At 40.4% G+C, this 24,041-nt stretch overlaps 1 protein-coding gene across 1 annotated transcript in view; it reads left to right on the top strand.

Moving 5' to 3' along the window:
• C14H13orf42 (chromosome 14 C13orf42 homolog) overlaps positions 1 to 22,965 on the top strand; it is a 28,651-nt gene extending 5,686 nt beyond the window's left edge. Inside the window, exons 2-4 of the mRNA XM_034936732.3 lie at positions 18,160 to 18,307; positions 20,686 to 20,926; positions 21,924 to 22,965. Of these exons, the coding sequence (XP_034792623.2) occupies positions 18,160 to 18,307; positions 20,686 to 20,926; positions 21,924 to 22,098 (564 nt within the window). The 3' untranslated portion in view covers positions 22,099 to 22,965. The remainder of the gene's footprint in view (positions 1 to 18,159; positions 18,308 to 20,685; positions 20,927 to 21,923) is intronic.
• The last annotated feature ends 1,076 nt before the right edge of the window (positions 22,966 to 24,041 follow it).

Below are 24,041 nucleotides of genomic sequence, written 5' to 3'. Positions count from 1 at the left end.
TTTTCAACAAGATACTTTCATATCTCCCAGCTCATTCTACAAAGTATCTGAGATGAAGAATCTATGGCAGCTGAATTAGCTTCTGTGTAGCTGAATTAGCTTCTGTATCATGTCGGAACTCATACTGTCAATATATCTACAGCATCTTTTGACTGGAAAACGTATTTTGATCTTGTATAACATACAAGATTCAAGAGCATACAGAATTGTTAAGTAGCACCAGAAATTGGAAAATCAGGAGAGAAAAAAAATCATAGAAAATCAAGACCACTCAAAATAATATGCAGATCATAGAAGCTAATTCAGCTGCCATAGATGAGCCTTAGATTTGGCTCTGTCCTTGCTGGAAGCTAAGATAAAAAGAGCTGGACTTGTTTCAAAATTCTGATGATCTGAGAAGAACCATACCCATTGCTTAGGGGAGTGAGATTTTTCCCCTGGCTTTGAATTTCAAAATATCTCATATGGCACTTGACTTAGGGAGTCTTGTATGATGTGGTTAGTGATGCCCTTAATAATATTTTAGTAACAGTTTATTAATATACCACTCACTTGTCCCTTAACACATACTGATTGAGCACATACTATGTGTCAGGAGCTGTTCTAGATGCTGGTGAAGAAGACAAAGTCCTTGTCCTCATGGGGGTAGTCGGTCTTGCGAGAGAGCAAGACCAGAATTCCTATGGTGATTTCTCAGAGCCCCAGCTGTAACCACACAGGGTGTGGTCCTGAACTGCATCTTAGTGAGAGACTATGGATTGGCAGCTTAGCTGAGCTCAGTAGCTTCTGCCAGCCCCTTCTGAGCCCAGGGAAGAATTCAAATGCCAGAGGTATGGATACATCACACACCCTTCCAATGGCCTTTGTCAAAATCCTCTGAAGAATTGGTTCACCCCAGGAGAGAAAAATGTCTGTGAAAAGTAACAAGTTGTCCTGCTGTGTTTTTCGCTATTCCCACTCCACCCTGCATCCTAGCATGTTAGACAGCCGATTGCTCCCTGTGGAGTTTGTTCCAGGGTCACGTATGGGATGTGACTGGCTTCAGCCTCTGTGTGTGCCTGTCTCACTTGCTTGTTCTTGTTGATTTCTTCAAGCTGCAGCCTTCTCCTGCTATGACGAGCCCTGGGTTATTTTACTTCTCTCTTTTCTCACCTACTCATAAACATCACTTTTCTTAGCTTGGCTTTTTAATTTTTTTAAATATAATAGCTTTAATTCACATACATAAAACTCACTCTTTCACAGTGTACAAGTCAGTGGTTTTTAGTCGATTCAGTATTGTGTAATCTTCACCACCATCTAATTTGGAAACATTTTCATTATGAATTTAAGCTTTATTTTAGTGTGGTACAATAAATGTAACATAACTTTTACCATTTTCACACAGCACTTCATGGTTCCTGAAATGAGTGCTTTTTAGTGTCTTCAGATTATGGGTAATGAAATCTATTACAGTTAACAAATTCTTAAGAAATTAAATACTCTTCTCGAACTCCTGGACTCAGGCAATCCGCCCACCTCAGCCTCCCAGAGTGCTGGGATTACAGGTGTGAGCCACCACGCTCCATGTACTAAATGCTTTTCTTTGAATGACTTTGTATCAACTTTTTTAAAAGTAAAAGTGCATACTACTAGATATCCTTCAAAATGTTAATAGCCAGACAATAACCAGGGTCTTTCACACTAGTCTCCCATGAGCTTTTCCAAATTATCATTTATATAATGTATAATAATTCATCCAAAGGATTATTAAGCCCTAATTAATGTATTTTTAGGACACTTTATTAAAGTATTGTTAGTAGTACCCTAGAATATGAATTCCTTAAAAGATCATGGACCCTCTCAAAGTACCTCATTTAGAAATCAGGAGAATGTTTTTATAAAAGGTTTGACAATTATTTCTTTAAATATGAAACAGTCTTTTAAAGTAAAATATTTTAATATTACCATTTTAACTAAAGCGTACAATGCAGTGGCATTAAGTACATTCACAATGTTGTGTAGTGATCACTACCATCCATCTCCACAACTTTTTCATTCCAAACAGAAACTGCACCCATCGAACACGAACTCCTCATTTCCCCCTTTCCCCAGTCCATGGTAGTCTCTGTTCTACTTTCTGTCTCTGTGAATTTGCCCATTTTAGTACCTGACATAAGTGGAATCATACTCATTCTTCTGTGTCTGGCTTATGGCACTTAGCACAACATCTTCAAGGCTTGTCTGGGTTGTTGCTTGTGTCAGAGCTTCCTTTCTTTCTTTTTATTGAGACAGAGTCTTGCACTGTGGCCCGTGCTGGTATGCAGTGGCGCGATCTTGGCTTGCTGCAACCTCTGCCTCCCGGGTTCAAGTGATTCTCCTGCTTCAGCCTCCTGAGTAGCTGGGACTACAGGCGCTCACCACCACACCTGGCTAATTTTTGTATTTTTAGTAGAGACGGGGTTTCACTATGTTGGCCAGGCTGGTCTCGAACTCCTGGCCTCATGATCCACCCGCCTCGGCCTCCCAAAGTGCTGGGATTACAGGTGTGAGCCACTGCGCCTGGCCCAGAACTTCCTTTCTTTCTATGACTGATCAGTCTTAGTTTCAATGGGAGGTGAAGAGGAAAAGTTGAAGCCTGTGCTCTGCATCTGACTAGAGTGCTTGCTGGCATTTGGGGTCCTCCCTGAGGACAGCTCCCCACACTTTTAGGGCCAGAGAAACAGCAACAACCACAGGCCACTTTGAGAAATGGGTCATCTAAGTGGATCCAAGCCTGACTAGATCACAGAGAAGAGGCTTGGGAGGCTGGCGACAGAGCCAGGCTGCTGTTTTGGGGTTGGCAGCAGAACCCTATGGAACCCCATGGCTCCCACGCAGTCCAGATGGTTCACATTGGACATTTTCTCAGGCGGGGTTACTTGTTGATATGACTTGACTAGGTGTCTCCACCCAAATCTCATCTCAAATTGTAATCCCCACGTGTCAAAGGAGGGAGGTGATTGGATTATGGGGGCGGTTTACCCCATGCTGTCATGATAGGGAGGGAGTTCTCATGGGATCAGGTCGTTTTAAAGGTGTGCAACTTCCTCTCCCGCTTGCTCTTCTCTTTCCTGACACCGTATGAAGAAGGTACTTGCTTCTCCTTCATCTTCTGCCATGATTGTAAGTTTCCTGAGGCTTCCCCAGCCATGTGGAACTGTGAGTCAATTAATCTCTTTCCTTGATAAATTACCCAGTCTCAGGAATTTCTTTAATAGCAGTGTGAACATGGACTAATATACTGGTCACTCACCACAGTCAGAGGAAACCTCATTAATTCTCTCATGGATCCCTGAGTAGCTTGGATTTCTGATATGTCTGCCTGAATGAACTAGTTGCAAAATATACACCCCTCCCTGATCCTCAACTAATGAAAGTCACCTGTTATAAGAATGGTTTAAAAAGAACCCATTGAATTCCGAAGAATACCTGTCAAAAGTGATTGATTTTTAGTGAAAATAGTTTTATTCTGAAAATAGTTAGCTTTCAGAATAATTTTCTATTAAGGCCACTCAGCCTTGGTTCATAAAATGAGACCATATCAACAGCCTGTAGAGGCTCTTTCTCCTCTATGGCAGGAGGGTCTGAATCCAATTCATCTAAAAAGACTCCAAATTGTCTGTATATTAATTGCATATGGGATAGGAAGCAGGTTCTTGATCTGTTTTACACCGTTGATAATTATTTTTCAGATCTGTTGAGAATTTCTGCAAACACAGTGATATTAAAATGCAGGTTTTCTGTGAGCATCAGTTACTGGCGGGGGCTGGGGAGCTGTCTGTATCACTTGGCCAGTGTCTGGTTTACATAGTTGAAAGGCAGTAAAAATTCAATATGAACTGCAAAAAATTTCCTATTATGCTTGGCAGAGTTCTCCGCAAGATGGCAGACAGTATAATAATTATTGATAACTGTGCATATGATTCCTGCAGTCCCTCTCAGTCAAGCTGCAAGACGTGTAATTATATTCCTAATCTATCCTCTGAGCACAAGCTGTTTGCTCTGCCTAGAAACAATACTTCCTCCTCCCTTTTTTCTCTCCCCCACACCACCTTGTTCACCTGGCTAACTTCTTGTCCTTTGAGACAGCAGAGACAGCACTTCCTGGGAAGCCTTTTCTCACATCCACAATTCAACACAGTGGATTTCCCTCCTCCCTGCGTCTGAGCCTTGTTTTAGCACTCAGCACACTGTAATTGTCTGTTCTTTTGCTTATCTATGCCACTAACTGTGAGCTCATTGAGCAGAGGCATTATATCTTATTTATCTTTTTAACTCCGACCTTTAGCACGGTTTTAGGCACATGGTAGATGCTCAGTAAACCAATTACCTGAAAAACTCCAATTGTAATTTAAGAAGGAAACTGTTATAAACTTTGATGGAAGATCTGGAAAAGTCATAGGTGTGTGGTTTTGATGCCTTTTCTTTTTTTAGTGGAATAGAATATAGTTTGCGTATATTCATGTGGAATCATATCCTAATAATTAAAATAGCCATTATGTAATTGATTAGAGCCCACCATCAAAAACACACGCTATACATTTTTTTCTGATAATAAAGTTATATTTGCTTATAAGATGAAATTCATAACACACAGAAAAGTATAGGGAAGAAAATAAAAATATCTTAGAATCCTACCATCTAGATAGAGGTACTCACTGTATAATTTTTAGGTATATTTTCTTTTAGTCATATTTTCCTGTGTATTTGCACATATGTGCATTGGGGCTGTAAGATAAAATGAAGACTGCCTAGCAAAAATTAGAATTTTTTAGTATAAGGATGTCCCATGTAATATTTGGCATGTATTTATATGAAAAATTATTCATTGTTTATCTGAAATTAGTCTTCAACTGCCATGCTTTATTTTAATTTCTTAAACCTGGCAAACCTCATGTCCATATATGTATAAATGTACTAAATTTGGTTCATACCATATGTACATCTTTGTATTATTTTCTCAGTTAATGTTATATACTGTGAGTTCTTTTCCATCTCATTAACTACTTTTTGAAAACAAAAGCTTAAAAGGCAAATTTAACAACTCACCTTCTTTAAACAATTGCTAAACGTTATAAATAAACACATTTTACTCTATGTCTGTAAGGCATTTTTTAGCAGAGATTCCTAAAGTGTGATGAATGGGTTGAAGGCCAAAGGTCATTATTTTTTAGGGATTCTTTTACGTATTACTTTCCAGAAACATTTTACCAATTTATGCTTTTCATTGACAGTGGGTTTCTAATAAGCTCTTCTATTTGCATTTTATCAGCATCAAGTACTGTCATTAATTTTAAAAGTTTGCCAATTTGATAGATAAATTGCAGTATCTTAAGGTACTTTTATTATTGCTTGCATAATGATCTTTGCAAAGGGTCATTGAAGAATGACCTTCTTTATCGTCATAAAAATGCATACTTCTTATTTAGTGGATAGTTCATTCATGTCTTTATACATTTTCTTTTGGCTGTATTAAAGTTTTGTTATTTATTTATAGGGACACTTCTTATATTTTGTTACTTCCAGGGATTTTTGAGGATATTAGTGCATTGTCTTCCATATATGTGAAAATATTTTTTCCAAGTTATTATACATCTTTTCATTTGATGTTTTCTGATGTGCAGATACTACTTATTTTTGTGTCTTCAATTTTTGTCTGTAATTTCTTCCATTGCTTTCATGCTTAGAAAGTCCTTCCATGTTCCAAGGTCAATTGCATATTTGCCATATTATCCTTTTTTTAATAGTTCCGTTTTTCTTTTTTTTTTAAACCAATCCCTTTGTCTATCAGCAATTTATTTGGATATGTAGTAGGAACTGAGAACACAACTTGAATTTTCCTGAATAGCAAAGTTTTCCAACACTATTTATTGACAACTGGCATGTATATAAAAGTGTACATTCCTTCTCTTAGTGGATTGTGACATTTCACTTACTGTATGTGAAGATTTTACACTATGCTTTAAGTCTGTTAATTCAGTTCTATCAGTTAGGCTTCTAACAGTTTGATATATATGAGCAACATTTTATTAACTTAGTGTTTTGTTAAAGCCAAATGATCATTTACATGACATATAAGGCCAGGAGTTACAAGGGGCTGACAAAATAAGTAATGGCTTTAAGATTATAAAGCTGGGCCAGGTGAGGTGGCTCATCCCTATAATCCCAGCACTTTGGAAAACTGAGGTAGGAGGATTGCTTGAGGCCAGGAGTTCGAGGCCACTGTGAACGATGGTCACGGCACTGCACTCCAGCCTGAGTGACAGAGAGATATTCTGCCTTTAAACAAACAAAAACAAACATTATAAAGCTGGGGAAAAAGTAAGCCTAAAACTGTTAGTTGGATCCAGTGAGTCTACAACCTCTGTTACCAGAAACAAAAGATATGCAGCTGTTCTCCCAAAACTATTTTAATATTTAGTTATAATAGATAATACCATGGTTTAGTTATACTAGAGGTTCTGACAAGCTTCTTATTTTTATCTCTTTGTGATAATTTTCTCAGCTCAGTTGTCTATTTCACTGATTTTTTTCTTCAGCCCTGGCAAGTTGACTATTTAGCTCATCTATTGAAAATTTGTATGTGGCTATGTATTTAAATTTCAGTGATGATACTTTTTTCTAAGTTTTTTTCTTCCTAGTCTACAGTTCTTGTTTCATAAACTCCCATTCTTTTTCCATAAAACCCTATTCAATTATGAGCATACATTTCCTTGGGTTCTGTAATATAAAAGAAATAGGTAAGTATCACTTTTGACTTGGTCCTGTACCTCCATCCCAAGGATAGCAAAAGGCAAAAAAGAGGCACTAGATGAAACTTTTAAGGTTTAAAACCAGAAAAACCTTATTTGGTAATATTAAATTGCTTGTGGGTAAATTTGACTTGTTTTGCATTTAATTTCACCCAGTTGAATGATCCAAGTGTAAAATGACCTTCTCAATCAGGACCAATTCCACGTTTTACCCTGGAAATTTCATCACCAATATTGACATTCAGATACCTAGGTACGATTATCCCAAAGAAGTATTATTAGTACCACACAGAAATCGAAAGTAGAGTTCCTAAAATTTGCCAAATTAAGTCCCAAAGTATAAATTAGCAACATATAAATTGGTTGGAAAATATAATTAGGTAATGGCATGTATATAATGGTGTACATTCCTTCACTCAACAAATAGTTATTTCAGTGCATCAGGCACTGAAATAGATGCTCGATGTTCATACATAAAGACAATATATTTGCCCTAATGCATCCCATAGCTTGAGGCAGCAACTCTCAGTGTCATTGTTTGAACCACACTGGTGTGTTGACGTGCCTTGGATGAGAAACAGGTGGAATTACAACCAGAACATTGGGAGTTGTGAATATCCTACAACCTGTCTCATGTATGCAGCAGCTGGCAGTGTGCATTTATCAATAGGGGTATGTCATATTTGTGAGTGTTATTTGCCAAAGTCATCTCACAGAAGAGGTTGAGGATCATTGGTCCAGTATGAATTAATACAGTGTGCGATGTGGATGTATCCAATGCGATAGAAAATGAGCATAGAAAATATGTGCCTGGGTCTGTCTGTGGCAATTGGTGAAAGCTTCAGAGAGGAGATGACACATGAGTTGACCCTCTGAGGAGTTGAGGGGAATTGCCAAGTAGAAGAGGTGAGAGGGGGCTGGATGCTTAGCAGTGGTCTCCTTGGCATTGGCTGGGTTCTCCTTTCTGACACAATGTTGCTGTTTACAACTGGAAGTTTATTTTGTAGAATTTAGATCTCTTGCAGAAAAATACTGACAGAGCCCAGAAGAAAATGAACAGACTGGGGAAGGGAGCATCTCAGGTACCCGGAGGGTGGTGAAGCCAAGCAGGATGGCAAACTGATATGAAATGAAAAAAAAGATAAATAATATAAAAGTAGAAACGGCCCTCAAGGAATTGGAAATTGAAATGAGAAACACAAAGGAGTTTTGTTTGGAAAGTGCAAAGGATTCCATCTGAGAAAAGTAATCCGAGGCTCAGGCCTAGGGTAGGGAGATGGAGCAGGGAAGACTCGGAAAATGATAACCCTAAGGCCGTGGAGGGTTAAATGTGAAAGGCAAACTGGAGTGGAGCTGGCAATAAGATACAGATGCTCTTAGAGAAAGCTTTGTCTCCCTGGGCTACTTCAGGGCTGATGGCAAAGGGACATGGACCCTGTGAAACTCAGCCGGGAAGGCTGCAGCAGGAAACAGCCTGCATTACATTTGGCATTTCCAAAGACCAAAAGGTCTGGGCTAGGAAAAAAAAAAAAATCAAGATTGGGAGGGAAGCAATCCACTTTTGCTTGGAGTTGTGAGTTCAGGGAGGGAAGACTTTTGGGTTTCACCTAGGGGTATTGATGACTGAAATCTCATTTTGCACAACCACCTCTTTGTAAAGTAGATTTTCCTGTGACAATAGCCTGAGCCCTGAAGGAATCTCTGCGGGAATGTCATAGTGTAGGTTAGAAAGCCCCATGGAAAGTGTGAGAAGGCAGAAAAAGCTGAGCTCAGCATGAGTTCAATCCAGAAACAGAAAAGGCTCAGCCCCTGACTGGTAGTTTAGACTTGGTACTTAGAAAATCATCATAGAATCCATTTGGTGACCTTTAAAAGTATAATTTATAAAAGGACAATAGAAGCTCTATTAACCAAACCCTACTTAACTAACTTGCCAGATTACTTGATGCTCACCATTCCCTCATTAAGACACCCAGAACAAGCTGGGTATTTGTAAATGGAAGCCTATCTCTAACTATAGTATTACAGGCAAAATACAAAACGACATATGACAAGACTTTTCATTGCTGCACTAATAGCAAAAGATTGCAAACTACCCAAAGATCTATCAATAAGAGATTGTTGTTTGCATCTATGCATGTCTGTACAATGGAGAACAGCTATTAAAAGGGATGAGGAGGATCTCTATTTACTGCTATAGAGTGATCCTCAGGATACGTTGAGTGAAGAAAGCAATACTCACAGGTGTACATGGTATGCTCCTTTTTGTTTTTTTAAAAAGCAGTAAATACAAATATGCTTGCTTGTATTTTCGAAGAAATGATAGAAAGATAAACAAAATACTAAAGCAAAGATAGAGGAAATGAGGAGAAGGGACTGACATGAAAGCAAGCCCTCTCTTGAATGTTTGTTATAGTTTTGGTTTTGGAGCCATGCATATTATTTACATAGTTTTAAAATATTAAAGCAAAAAGAAAAAAGCAATCCTTAAACATGAAACTCTACTGAAGCATAGGAATCTAACAAATTACCAAGTCAAAAGCATAATCACACAGAAAAGCATTATTTCAAGAGACTTTAAAACAGAATTTTGGTTTATACAGTCCAAGGACAAAACACACACACACGCAGATGCACACACACATCTTAAACTGCATTCAGTGGGCTTACTATTGGAATGTTGAAGTTACTATTTTGAAATGATTATATATAGTAGGGTAAAATAAATAAATAATCTTGTTAATGTTGCATGGAACCAAGATATTCAGTTTAATAGAGATACAAATATGAACTAAAGAAGTTAAGTGTGAAACCTCTACTATTCAATTTGAATTAGAGAGACTGTCAGTTTCTGCTCAGGATGTGGAGAGCAGGAAAGAATGTCACTCTCAACCTTACAAGGCCATGGAGAAGGCCACATCCCCAGGGACACAGCACCTGCCTGAGACTGTGGCTTTATCAGAAAACAGTGAATGCCCTCTTGTCTCTCACCACCATCCTAACAAGCATCAGGTAGAAACTGACAGTGGAATACTGCTAACAGAGGGGCAAAAGTGAGGAGGGAAACCCTCTCTTTAGGAAAGCAGAAAGGAAAGACCTAAAGCTGAGGATGCAGCAGACATTGAGGACAAACTCTCTGGAAAATTAGCCTGTACTTTAAACACAAGGTATTTCTAGAGAGATTTAAAATCTGTGATGTATTTCGAGTAACCATAGCAACAACAGGCCCAGTCCCAGCTAAAATCTTATCTAGATTGACTCAAAACCAAACTAAAGGCCTAGCCAAAGGAAAGACCATTTGCAGGCATAAAAACCTCAGTGTCTACTGACCTACATAAAATGCCTGGCTTTCAACAAAAAAATTATGAATTATGTGAAAAAGCAAGAAAAGAAAAATGCAGTACCAAGCAACAAAGCAACTGATAGAACCAGACTCAGATATGACACGAACATTGGAACTATCAGACAGGAAAATTTTAAAAAATTATAATTAATATGTTAAAAGCCCTAATGGAACAGGTGGAAAACACACAAGATCAGATGGATAATTCCAGCAGAAAGATGGAAACCATAAGAAAGAACCAAATGAAAAGACCGGAAATGAGCAGCACAGAACAGAGATGAAGAATGCCTTTGCTGGGCTCATCAGTAGACTTGATACAGCTATGGAAAAAATCAGCAGACTTGAAGATGGGTCCAAAGAGATGACCAAAACTAACACAAAAAGAAGATATAGTTAGAAAAAAAACCAAATAAGTAAATAAATAAAAAACAGAGCATCCAAGAACTATGGGACAACATCAAGGGGTCTAATATAAGTATAGCTGGAATCCCAGAGAAGAAGAAATAGAGAGGGGGGTATGAGAAATATTTGAGGGAACAATGGCTGAGATTTTCCCCCAAATTAATGACATATACTAAACCACAGATCTAAGAAGTTAAGAAAAACCAAGCAGGATCAATAACAACAACAACAGCAACAACAGTGATAAAACCTACATATATCATAATAAAATTGCTAAAAGGACAAAGAGAAAAATGACACATTACACAGCATAACTAACATAAAAATTACAATAAATTTCTCATCAGAGATGATGCAAGCCAGGAAACAATGGAGTTGTATTAGTCTGTTCTCACACTGCTAATGAAGACATACCTAAGACTGGGTAATTTATAAAAGAAAGAGGTTTAATGGACTCACAGTTCCACATGGCTGGGGAGGCCTCATAATCATGGTGGAAGGCAAAGGAGAAACAAAGGCACATCTTACATGACAGCAAGCAAGAGAGCATGTGCAGGGGAACTCCCCTTTATAAAACCATCAGATCTCAAGAGACTCAGTATCATGAAAACAGCACGGGAAAGACACACCCCCATGATTCCATTATCTCCCACAGAGTCCTTCCCATAACACATGGGAATTATGGGAGCTACAATTCAAGATGAGATTTGGGTGGGGACACAGCCAAACCATATTAAAAGTGGTATCTTTAAAGTGCTGAAAGAAAGAAAAATAATACTCATCAACAGAGTTCTATACTCAGTGGAAATATCTTTTAAAACATGAAAGCAAAAGAAGTATTTGTTAGACAAGCAAAAACTGTGAGAATTCATTTTTCAGCAGACCTGTAGTACAATAAATATTAAGGATACTTTTTGAAGAGTAAATGTGGTACCAGATAGAAACTTAGATCCACACAAAGAGGTGAGGAGGACTGGGAAAAGGTAAAAATACAATTTGTGGGTTTAAAACATTTTAAAATTCTCTAAATTATAACTAATTGTCTAAAGCAAAGAGGGTAGCAATATATTGTGTGTTTACAACATAATTAAAAGTGAAATGTATTGTAGCAATAATACAAAGTGTGGGAAGAGGAACCGTGAACACACCGCTTTAGTTTGAGTTGCAAATATCAGTATGAACTCAAGATTTTTTTATTTCTAAAAGATTAGTATTTCCTTATTTATTGCACTGAAAAGGCCTACAAGTAATGACAACCCTGTAGCAATAAAATCCGTAACATGTATATTGTGCTGTCTAAATGCCACTTCCAACTAAAAATTAAGTTTTCTTTGGAGAAGTAACAGAATCCAGGTCTGGAGTAGAAAATGTACAAGATGAATATTGGGCATTTGTTATGTCTAAAAGTTCAGAGGTTCTCAAAGATACCAGGATTGTGTCAAAGAGACTCCGGATCCACCATGAAAGAGTTCTTGATGTCAAAATGCAGGACAGTGTGAGCATCAAAAAGAATAATTACAACTGATGACAAGACATCAAATATGTTAAAAATACATGAATTTTAAATAATACCCCCCCAAAACAAACAAGCAAGTGAACCTTATTGGTTACCTCGAAAACTTTCTAGGGTATCAATTTATTATATGGGAAAAAAAGAGCAAGTATTCTGCCATTCCTAAACAGACTATGTGGTTGATGAGGGAAAGTTATTCATACCAAAAGCACAGTTAATAAATGCAGGAAGGTTGAAGAACTGGAAAAGCAACATTTTGCAACTAGTAGTAAAATAATGAATCTAGACAATGATTGCTAAAAGCATTAAGTAAAAGGTAGATGGCAAATTTTCTAGTAGATGGATCAAGCCAACATCACATAAACCCCCAATCGATGTCAACATTGCACGAAACAGGAAAATATGCACTGTGTGCCTCCTGGTGTGTGATACACAGCACCACTAATCTTATTATTAAAAAAATTAAATCTGAATTGAATTAAACCTTTAAATCTGAACTTTGCAATTCAGTAGCCACCAGTCACATATGGCTATTTAAATTTAAATTTAATAATTAAAAGTTCAGTTCCTCAATCACGGTAGCCACTTTGCAAGTACTCAATAGCCACTCACATGGCTAGTGGCTACCATATTGGACAGTGCAGATGTAGAACATTCCCAGCACTACAGAAAGTCCTACTGGACAGCCCTGCTCCAGATCTGAGGACCAGTTATAGGGAATTTGAGGAAGAGAGAAATGTGAACCAATACCCAGAAGAAGGAGTCAGTCAAATCCAGAATGTGAGAAAGTCTATGGAACAAGAGATGCACATTCTTCAATTAAATCACCTGCATAAATCATTAAAGAGACTTAAACAGGTAGCAACTAAATGTGGACCTTGTTTGGATCCTAACTTGAACAAACCAACTTGCACAAGACATTTTTGAGTCAGTCAAGAAAAATAGAACATAAACTAGGTACTTCCTGATATTAAGAAATTATCAGTTTTGTTGAGTATAATAATATTGTGGATAATGTTGCTGAAAACTCTTATCTGTTAAAGATACATTTTGAAGTATTTATGAGTAAAATTATCTTTTTTTAGGATTAGCTTTCAGAAAAAAAAGTGAGAGGTTGATAGAGGAACAAAAATGGCAGAAAGGTGATGGTTGTTGCTGATGATGAGTATATGGGGTTCACAGTTCTATTTTCTATAGTTTTTGTATTGAAAAATTTTTTATAATAAAACATTTTTAAAACTAGGATATGCCTATGTACTTCTCAGCTTCACAAGTTGAATGACTTGCTTATTAAAATTAAGTTATATTTGTTCCCAAACTGGTTTATACAATTTGGACTTCTTATAATTTATAATCGTGTATTTTAATTAAATATATGAATGATAAAATATAATTTCTTTTATGGAAACTAAGTTGAGTGTATTAGAAAGATTCACTAATAGAGAATTGCTTTTTAAAAAGCAACAAAATGAGGTTTGGACAAAGCAAATGTGACAGATTTGAAAAAAATTATAAATTATAAAGAACTAGAAGGATTTTACACTCAAGTTTTTTTCTCAGGTGCCTAGATCACTTTAAATAAACCAAATCCAGAAATTTTAGATGAGATATTGTGGATAAGATTTAGGTGAAAACAAATGAATAACTCAAATGAATAAATCCTATTCAAAAGATTGGTGATCAAAAAACATGGATTAAAGTGAAGAATTTAGGAAAATGTTATGCATATTTACAGTAACTTGATAATAAAATGCAGCTTATCGCAGGTGGTAACAGACTTGGGGGAGGTGGCACAACTTGTGGTTTATATGATAAAGGACCAGGTAATTTATCCCCCAACTAGGGACACGTTGGAGAGTGAAAAGAGGTACTATGCATAATCCCACTGGGATAACAGGCATAAACTGGGATGATTCCTGAGCACGCCAGGATGTTTTGTCCCCTGAACAATAAGAGATAGGATCAGAATCCCAAGCCGTTTTTAACACATTAGAGCAGCAGCTGTTTCTAGCCAGAATGAAGTCTGGCAGGGATGAATGCCAAACATTAATTCAGGAAGCAAACAAAACTGCATGAATACAAGCAGAGGAAACGTCTGCCCAGGAGGTGGCTTAGGTAAAGTTTGGGAATGGTAAAGTGCGCCCCTGTGGGTGAGATGTTCTCATACTTTGGGCCAATAGGAGAGAGCAGCAGGGGATGGATGGAGTCTCGTTACCTGGGCCTCTCTGTGTGCTAAGCCATAGGAAGGACACAAAGACATGAGGAGTCTGGGCCCCTTAACCCAGAGTTTTGTTCTCGTCCCTCAATGACCTGTATCCTGTCCCCTTGTGTCATGTCCCCTGTGTTCTTGTCATCATGGAGACACTCCTGTCTGCTCTTGCAAACCCAGGGAGTATAAGCAGGATTTGAGGTTTTCCACTCTAAACCAGTCATTGAGGTGGAGATCGTGGGCCCCTTTGCTGTCTCCCCTATGTTCGGGTCCCTGTAGAGTGATGATTCAGCCACTGTGTATTAGAATCACTTAATTGTCTAAATTAATTGGTTTAGGAAAAGGGCAGCATAGATATTCTTTAAAAGCACCCCAGGAGAGTCTAACAACCACTGGGATTAGGTACCACTGTTACAGAGTCACCCTGACACTGATGGGGGATAGCATTATCACTCTCAGGACTGGAATCTCAGACTGGGTCAAGGGGCAGGGAAAGCAGGCAGGGAAGGCAGGCAGGGCTAAGTAGGAGAATAAAGCAATTTGTTTATTCACTTACATTTGTTTATGCCCCTGCCTTATCCCATGAAGGATTTAGGGCAAGGCAGTGGGGGGACTAATGAAGATAATTGGACAAGTGGAGGAAAGCCCTCTTTTGTGATGAGAGTTAGTCACACAGGCACATATGGGTCAGCCACAAATAATGTCACCAGTGTGCCGCCACTGACTCACTCCCCAGCCACAGCAGGATCCAAAAGATCTTTCGATCTTTTATAACGAGTTTTATAATGACCATGTATTGACTGGGCCAGCAGAGCCCGGGAAGTGGGACCTGGAAGAACAGGCTCTTCAGTGTCAGCCAAGGAGCTCACTTGTCAGTGTTTCAGAGTGATCCTGGGAGGGTAATTGCTGCTGAGCTTAGCAGAAATGGCAAGGTGTGGGAAAGTGACACAAGTCTTGAATCCTAAAGCTGAAATTTTGGAAATAGGCGACATGTTTGAATATTTGGCATCTCACCTCTAGCAAAGGTGCAGCTGAAAGGGCTATTGTCCACTAGCTTGGATGACAGAGAGTTCAGTGGCTGAGGTGGTGATTTCTATGCTAATGTTTTCTTTTTTTTAGTTTATAAATGTTATCCTCAGAGGATAATACTTGAGGAGATTCAGGAGATTCACAACAAGACAACATTCATATTAAGCTAGCCAATGGCCGGATGCTTTCTTAGCCTTTAATAGCTAAGACACCAACATTGACTCTTTTCCTAACTCTTTAACAATTAACAGCAACTGACTGAGGCTGCTTTGAGCTGCTAGCCAAACCCTCCCTCCAGAGACACTTAGGACTGAGTCACTTAAATCAAATAATAGGGTAACCCAGATAAAAAAGAATATGATGAACACAAACAAGATTGAGACCTTTGCATTAAGCTAAATGCTGATGACAGTTGCCTTCTGAAGACTTGGAGATGTGTTCTCCATGTGGAGGTGGGTTTTGAGGTGCAAAACCACCATGGACCTTGCATTACTATTAAATAATACCCATCCTTCCTCAGGGGTCAGGCTGGGTCAGCCAAAGAATGGCTTTGTCCATTCTTTGTTTCTCTCTCCTCCACTTCACCAAAAATCTCTAAAGTGATATCTGTCATCATAGACTTAGGTTAGGTAATGAGACCCATGGGAACCTAGAGGATGGAAACTTAGCCCAGGAGAGGGGTAGCCTTCCTGGAGAAGGAGCAGTTCCAGCCAAGATTCAATGGATGAATTCGGAGTCAGCCAATGAGAACATCCAAGGCAAAGGAAGCAGCAAGAGAAAATGCAGGGAGAATAAACAAGTGTGGACCTACCTCCAGGTGTGAGCCTTCTGTCACCTGCCTTCAAGAAGGATGCCTGGCAGCTGGGCCTGCTGCACTAAGAGACTGAGCCTCCTGGTTTTTTAGTCTCATCCCATGCCCAGCCCTTATTGTGCCTGGTGTCACCCAGTCTAGAGCGTCTCCACTTCCTGAAGGTTGAATTGTCCCTCTTCTCAGCTGCCACCCCACCCATGATGTTCTGGGACCTGGTCCTCCTGCTCCATCACATTGGTCACCTCTCCATCTGCTTTCCAACTGGCAGAAGCTTTTGGAAATTTCTCTTCCATGGATGGCCTTTCTCTTGTTCTCTTTGTTCTTGAGGTTTCTACTTTTCCTCTCCTCAGTTTCATTTTAAAAGAGAAAGGCCATCTGTGGAAGAGAGATTTCCAAAAGCTTCTGCCAGTCAGAAAGCAGGTGGAGAGGTGACCAATGTGATGGAGCAGAAGCACCAGGAGACACTGCTATAAGGATCCTACCCAAGACTGGGTAATTTGTAAAAAAAAGAGGTTTAATTGACTCACAGTTCCACATGGCTGGGGAGGCCTCAGGAAACTTACAATCATGGTGGAAGGTGAAGGGAGAGTAGGCAGCTTCTTCACAAGGCAGCAGGAGAGAGAGGGCGAGCAAAGGGGAGGTGCCACACTTTTAAACCATCAGATCTCATGAGAACTCACTATCATGAGAACAGCAAGGAGGAAACCGCCCCCATGATCCAATCACCTCCCACCAGGTCTCTCCCTTGACATGTGGGGATTACAATTCAGAATGAGATTTGGGTAGGGACACAGAGCCAAATCATATCAAGGTGTATATTGTGGTCCTTCAACATCTTCCTCTAAGAAAGCTCTTAGAGCTTTCCTTTGATATTTTGCAAGTATAAAAGGAAAATCCTCCTATTTAAAAATGTTTCTTAGTAGTACAAAATGCATACACTTAATAAACATCTTGTACACATAGAGATGCTGTTTTCTTTCCTGACACACCAGTCTATAACTAAATCATATTCACTTTTAATACCATCCTATTTTCAAAATGCCCATATAAAATAAAATAACTCTACATTGAATCAAAATGCTCATGTTAACACATCTGTCCCTTTTTTCCTCTCCTCAAGTCTTCTTATTTCCTAAATTCCTCAGAGAGTTTTTTATTACTACACGTATTGATTTGGTCAGTTCTAGAGACCATGAGTTCTCCACTGAAACCCATCTTGGATCTTGAACTTCCATGGTATCAGTCACTCATGACGGGATTATTGTGAAGATCATGAAGGGAACAGTCAGGAAAGAGCCTGGAACCTCGTAAGCTACTGAATAGATTCTTGAAACTCTCTATTTTATTATTCCTTGTACTTTTCAAACAACCATACTAATTTTAATTTATTCCACGATTTGAGTGTAAATTTGGTTCCTTTAGAAACTGAAAACATCTTTATTTAAAAAAATTTTTATTTTTAATTTTTGTGGGTACATAGTAGGTATATATTTATGGGGTACATGAGATGTTTTGAGACAGGCATGCAATGTGAAATAATCACATCATGGAAAACATGGTATCCATCCCCTCAAGCATTTATCCTTTGTGTTTCAAAAAATCCAATTATACTCTTTCAGCTATTTAAAAATGTACAATTGAGTTATTATAGAAACTGACAACTGTTAGAGCATTTTCAACATATCTGGAGATCTATCATCTCTTTCCTGTGGTGAGCATCTCACCACCTACTTAAGGAACTGTACAATCTCCTAATTGGGTGTTTATCAGCAAGGAACAAGGCTAAAAGAAGACATTATTTTGCCTAATGTCTGACAGCAAATCTGTGATGAAGAAAGAAGTAGATCTTGTTGTCCTTTCACTCTCCCTTCTTGAGACAATTAGAAATCCATTGACCTACAGCAATTATGGACCTGGAGTATCTACCTTCCTTCCACAGGGCACTTATTCATAGTTACCTTTGAAACCTCACAAATCCCTAACCCCATGCGCATTTCGTTTTAGCAACATTTCACCCTTTTCTGAGTCTCTGGCTTACTGGCTCAGGCAACTCTCTCTTCTCCCCTTCACCTCTTGCAGAAAGCAACCCCAAAGAAATACTCACAGTTCAGTGCCGATGTGGCCGAGGCCATTGCCTTCTTTGACTCCATCATTGCAGAGCTGGATACAGAGAGACGACCCCGGGCTGCTGAGGCCAGCCTGCCAAATGAAGATGTGGACTTTGACGGTGAGTGCCAGGAAGGCAGTGGGAAGATGGTGGCTGAAGGCGGGTGGGGCTGTGATGCTGTGAGGATGGGCTGGGGGCTCTAGGGTGGACTTATAGAATAGGCCATCAGGAATCCCACCTCCCTGATTAAAGGGAAACCCTGCACCTCCAAGCTGGAGCCTGGCCCTGAGCCCATCCTCTGTGGGGATCTCTTACTTCAGTTTTCTGTGCTGCCACGGCTCTAGCCTGCCTCTCCAACACTCTGGTGCCATGTTTGGACAATGTTTTCCCTGTGGTCCACTTACCACGGCTGAGACAGGTGGGACTTTCCTAAGACTCCAAGAAGGACAGCAATAGGGAAATGATGAAGGAAGGAGAATCGATGAGGGGTGTCATTTAAAGGGTACACTTTCAGTTTTTTGAGATGAAAAAGTTCCAGAGATTGCTTGCAAAACAACGTGAATATACTGAACATGACTGAATGGCACACTTAAAAAATGGTGATGATGGTAAATTTTATGTTCTGTACACTTCACCACAACTTAAAAAAAAGAAATGAAATGGACAAACTGTATTTGAGAATCCAGCTTCTGACCATACGTAGGCTAGGTAGTAGGGTGGTGCATAGGGCAGGAGAGGCCCACGGTGGCTGCCCAGACCCAGCCTGGACTGCTGGAGCTGGAGTGGGGTGAGGCCTGAGTTCATGCTTCCCTCCTCACCAAGGCGTGTCCTGGGGCACCCCTCCTGATGGAGAGCAAAGAATCCAAACACATTCATCAGTTGAGCACCCTTTACATTCCATCATGCGACTGTCAGACAGTTTGTTTAATCTTTGACTTGCCCACCATGGTGTAAATTAATGATAGTTTTATTCAGGGGGCTCACTGGCCCCTTATACTAAGGTCAGAGCTTTTGGTACCAATATTAAATAATTCATGAGTGTTTTCTCTAATGCTTGAAAGAAGCTTGTGATTTGTTGTTGTTGTTCTGGCCTTGATAGATGTGTATCTGTGGGATTTGGGGTTTCAAATTGGGTTCTTTGCAGTTTCACAGAAGGTTAACTCTGCTCCCCAAGCTTATTCTTATCCTCCTCCTCTCCCACGCAGCCCCTCCAGTCCCTGACAGACAGCAGCCCTGCCCCTGGGAGTGAGGGGGCCTAGGAAATTCAGGATATTGGTGAAAGGATGACAAAATCCACTAAGGATGCAAGGGTCATTTTCAGAGTTATAATTTTTAATAAAAATGAATGTGACCAAGTCATTTTTATTAAGTTCATGAAATGACCACTTTTCTCCTCTGATAACAAAAAACATACCAAAGCATAAAGAAGAAAGTAAAAAATATGACCTGCAAAACTGCCACCCAGAGATAATCATCACTGTTAACATTTGGGGATATGTCTTTTTGAGTGTGGTTTTAACACACACACACACACTCTGTCTCTCACACACACACTCTTTCACACACACACACACACTCTCACATACACACACACAAACTCACAGACTCATTTTAATTTTTTTTCCATAAAACTAGTATGTCCTTTCATTTAACAATTTACAATACATCTCGGGCTACTTTCCAAGCCAATAAATATAGATCTATGTCTTCTTGTTTTTTTTTTTTTTTTTTTTTTTGAGACAGTCTCGCTCCATCGCCCAGGCTGTGTGCAGTGGCGCGATCTCAGCTCACTGCAAGCTCTGCCTGCCGGGTTCACGCCATTCTCCTGCCTCAGCCTCCTGAGTAGCTGGGACTACGGGCGCTCACCACCACGCCCGGCTAATTTTTTGTATTTTTCAGTAGAGACGGGGTTTCACCGTGTTAGCCAGGATGGTCTCAATCTCCTAACCTAGTGATCCACACGCCTCAGCCTCCCAAAGTGTTGGGATTACAGGTGTGAGCCACCACGCCTGGCCTTTTTTTTTTTTTTTTTTTTTTTTTGAGACGGAGTCTCGCTCTGTCATCCAGGCTGGAGTGCAGTGGTACAGTCTCGGCTCATTGCTACCTCTGCCTTCCCAGTAGCTGTGATTTATAGGCGCCTGCCACTACGCCCGGCTAATTTTTGTATTTTTAATAGAGATGGGGTTTCACCATGTTGGCCAGGCTGGTCTCAACTCCTGGCCTCAGGTGACTGGCCTGCCTCGAACTCCCAAAGTGCTGGGATTACAGGCGTGAGCCCCCGCACCCGGCCTATGTCCTCATTTTTAATGGACATATATTCCATTGCATTCCTCCTGCACCACAACTGCAGAGTCAAATCTGCTTTGCTTGGCTATTAGGAACATGGTTGCCTACACCCATTTCCTGTGAGTGTTCAGTCCAATCTGCCCTCTCCTTTGCCTTATGTGCCTCCCAGTGGCAAGCCCTTCCTTCCTGGGTCACATGCTTTTCTCTTCCAGTGGCCACCAGCTCCAGGGAGCACAGCTTGCATTCTAACTGGATCCTGCGGGCACCACGCAGACACTCCGAGGATATCGCTGCCCACACTGTGCATACTGTAGATGGCCAGTTTCGAAGGAGCACTGAGCGCAGGACCGTGGGCACTCAGAGGAGACTCGAGAGGCACCCCATTTATTTGCCCAAGGCTGTGGAAGGGGCCTTCAACACCTGGAAATTTAAGCCCAAAGCCTGCAAAAAAGAGTAAGTGCTTGGGCTAAATAGCATGACCAAGATGTTCTCGTGGCCTCCAGACGCTTGGGGTGATCCTTAAGGTGCCTCGAGCCCCATCTTACATGCCAAATATTATTCATATATATATATATATATATATATACATATTTGTTGTTGCTGGTGGTGGTGAGGTCTTAGTTTCAACATTTTTTTTTGGTAGTCTGCACTCTAGCCTGGTGCACTGCTCCTAACTTGCTTCTTCCTGGGTCTGCCTCCCTTTCTTTCTGGCCCACTTAGCCCATGCACTGTGCCATCCACCTTCATGGATTTCCCCCCAGTGCCATTGACGCATGGCATGCTACAGACTTTTAATGAGTTTGAGGTTCAACAGAGCATAGCACCAAGAGGAAACCAACATCAAATGAATCAGATGCCCCTCTCTAAAATGCACCGGGCAGGCTCCGAGATGTAGAACGTCTTGCTGGCCAGGCCCCTCTTGGGCCATCTTACCACCATCTCCTCTGGCCTGTCTCCTTTTAGATCCTCCTCCCCCAGGCCTAGTTACCATCACTAACCGTCAAATTCCTGTTATCCACTCGCTCAGAGCAGTAAGCTCTTTCTGGGTTTGGGCAACCCAGGCCATGCTGCAGGGCCTTGCCTGTCACAACGGAAGGGCCTGTCAAGCCTCATCAGCTGTCTTCCTTTGCTTCTACAAAAGCCACTAAACCCTGTTGGATTTAGGGGCTTTCTAGATAGCATTTCCCTTCCACAGTAACAGACCATGCACTGGACATATTAAAATCACAACCCAGCCCTCACCACCCGTCCTTCCCCTTCAAGGCCAGGCCAAGATCCAGCTGAGGTCCACCCATGGCCCCCATGGCGACACCATTTTGTCCTCCCCAAGACCCAGGACTTGGGCAGCAATCTGAGGGTCTCCATGAGAATGGTGGTCATTGAGCATCCCTTCCCTCTGTGTGGCCGGCCAAGCCGAACTTAAACCTCCTGCCTCATTCCTTCCTTCTAGCCTGGGGAGCTCCAGACAGATCCTTTTCAACTTCTCAGGAGAAGATATGGAGTGGGATGCAGAGCTCTTTGCGTTGGAGCCCCAGTTGTCTCCTGGGGAGGACTACTATGAGACAGAGAACCCCAAAGGACAGTGGCTGCTTCGAGAAAGACTTTGGGAGCGGACGGTGCCCTGACTCCATCTGGATTCCTTGACGTGTCTCAGACTGGGTCCCTGAGAAGCTGTCCGCTTTCAGCGCAGCATGAGGTATTTGGTAGAGTTGAAAATGCAAATTGTAACACAGTCAACCCACTCAGCACACTGCCTGCTGGTGCCATGCTAGTGCCAAACAGACCTGTGGCTTCCCAGGGGACAGGTCTCAGGACACTCTCAGAGCTTGAGTTTCTCTGCGTGGGCTGATGACCAGGGACTTACAGCCTGGCTGGTCTTCAAGAGCTGAAGGAATGGAAGGTCTTGAGTGGAGTGTCTGGGCTCACTCCCCTGACCTCACCTGGCCTGGTCCTCATTCTCCACGTGTCTGTCCAGGTGGCTGCTAGCAATGTGCTCAGTACCAGAAATGAACTCACCTGTAGATTTCTGGGCCAAAGCTTCAAAGAGGTAGCTCCTCTTTCTATGAGGCTCAGAGACATGCTGGATCTGCACTGAGGTTGCCGTCTTGTGTGCAGAATGCAGTTGAGAAAGCAGCTCCCTTTGCTCTAACTCTTTTCAGAGTTTTCCAGAAACTCCTGCTGCATTAAGCTAAGACGAGGCTAATGCCCTGGCAATGGGGTGAGGGAAGGGGTATGTCACGAGCCTGCCTGGGGGCCACACTGTTTCCTCAGGCCCCAAAACTCAGCTCCCCTTCACATAGGCAATTGACAAGAGAAGAAGGGAGATGGGGTGATTCTTTTCTTTTTCTTCTAATTCTTACCTAGAAAAATCTTTTTAAATATCCATGGAACCAGTTTATGACAGGCCACACCTTTCCCTTTCCCCAGTTAAGAGAACAATCAGAATCATTACGTTCTTTTGGTATAGAAAGGATTTCTGTATTTTAGGAACTATCTGAATCAGAATTACATTTAAAATATATTCTTTGTATTTCTAAATACTTTTTACATTTTTGCAATAGTTGTACCCATTCAAGCTTGAGAACCACTGGTTTGGAGAATATACTGAAATTTATCTATTCTCACTTCTTTTTTTGGCATTTTCTTGTAAACCAGTCTGTGCATGTATAAGGGCCTTTGGGCAGAAGGAAGGGAGAGAGACAAAAAACAGAAAACAAAACAAAACAAAGAAAACCACAATCATTTGAATTAAGCCAAGGATGTTCTAGGCTAAGGTCAGGCTAAGAACTGAACAGAGGCTTCCTTTCTGCCATGCCTGTGGGATGATATTCTTATTGTTCCATTTTTTAGGAAGAACCTTTTGTTTATGTGAACCTGATCATATGAATCTAAGAATATGTAACTCTTACAAATAAAAAACAGCTAGTAATTATATTGCATTCTTAGAAATTTTATCTCAACATGTTTTCAGAATGAAACCATACTAGAAATGTTTTAATACCTCTCTTTATTATTTTTCGAGTGCCAATGTCAATGTTTGGAAAGTTTCTTTCATTTTGTTGCTTGTACTAACCCAGCTATAGCCAGAAGCTTGACTGGAAAGTAAATGTTTAGGAGATTTGTTTTATAAACTGCATTAAAGCACTGCCATTTATCACCACAGATCTTTTCTTTTCCCTAAATGTGGCCTTGTTTGAAGCCTCATCTATAAAAGTTCATTGTTGGGGATAAACTCAGGATAAAGGTGTTTTTACTCTGCCTCTTATCAAACTACAGTTTATCATAGATCCACCCTGAAATTATGTGGTGAAGATACTGTGTACATTTTGTTTTTAAAGATAAGAAAAAATAAACATGACTGCGAGGATGTTTGGAGTCCTGATTTTTTTAAAAGCATTTATTTCTTATGGCACATGAAGCTGTGCCGTCTTATTTTGCTTTGTTTTGTATGTTTTTTGTCTTTCATGAGACTATACACAGCCCGAAAAATTCCATGATTGGGAAACAGAAGGTTGTCTTGTCTTTGGGGATCATTTTTAGGTGTTTGAAGTTGGTGATAAACCCAAGG

The sequence above is a fragment of the Pan paniscus genome, chromosome 14 (genome assembly GCF_029289425.2).
Source record: "Pan paniscus chromosome 14, NHGRI_mPanPan1-v2.0_pri, whole genome shotgun sequence".
NCBI classification, from domain to species: domain Eukaryota; kingdom Metazoa; phylum Chordata; class Mammalia; order Primates; family Hominidae; genus Pan; species Pan paniscus.
Note: the sequence above shows the minus strand (reverse complement) of the source record. Positions and strands in the feature narration are given on the sequence as shown.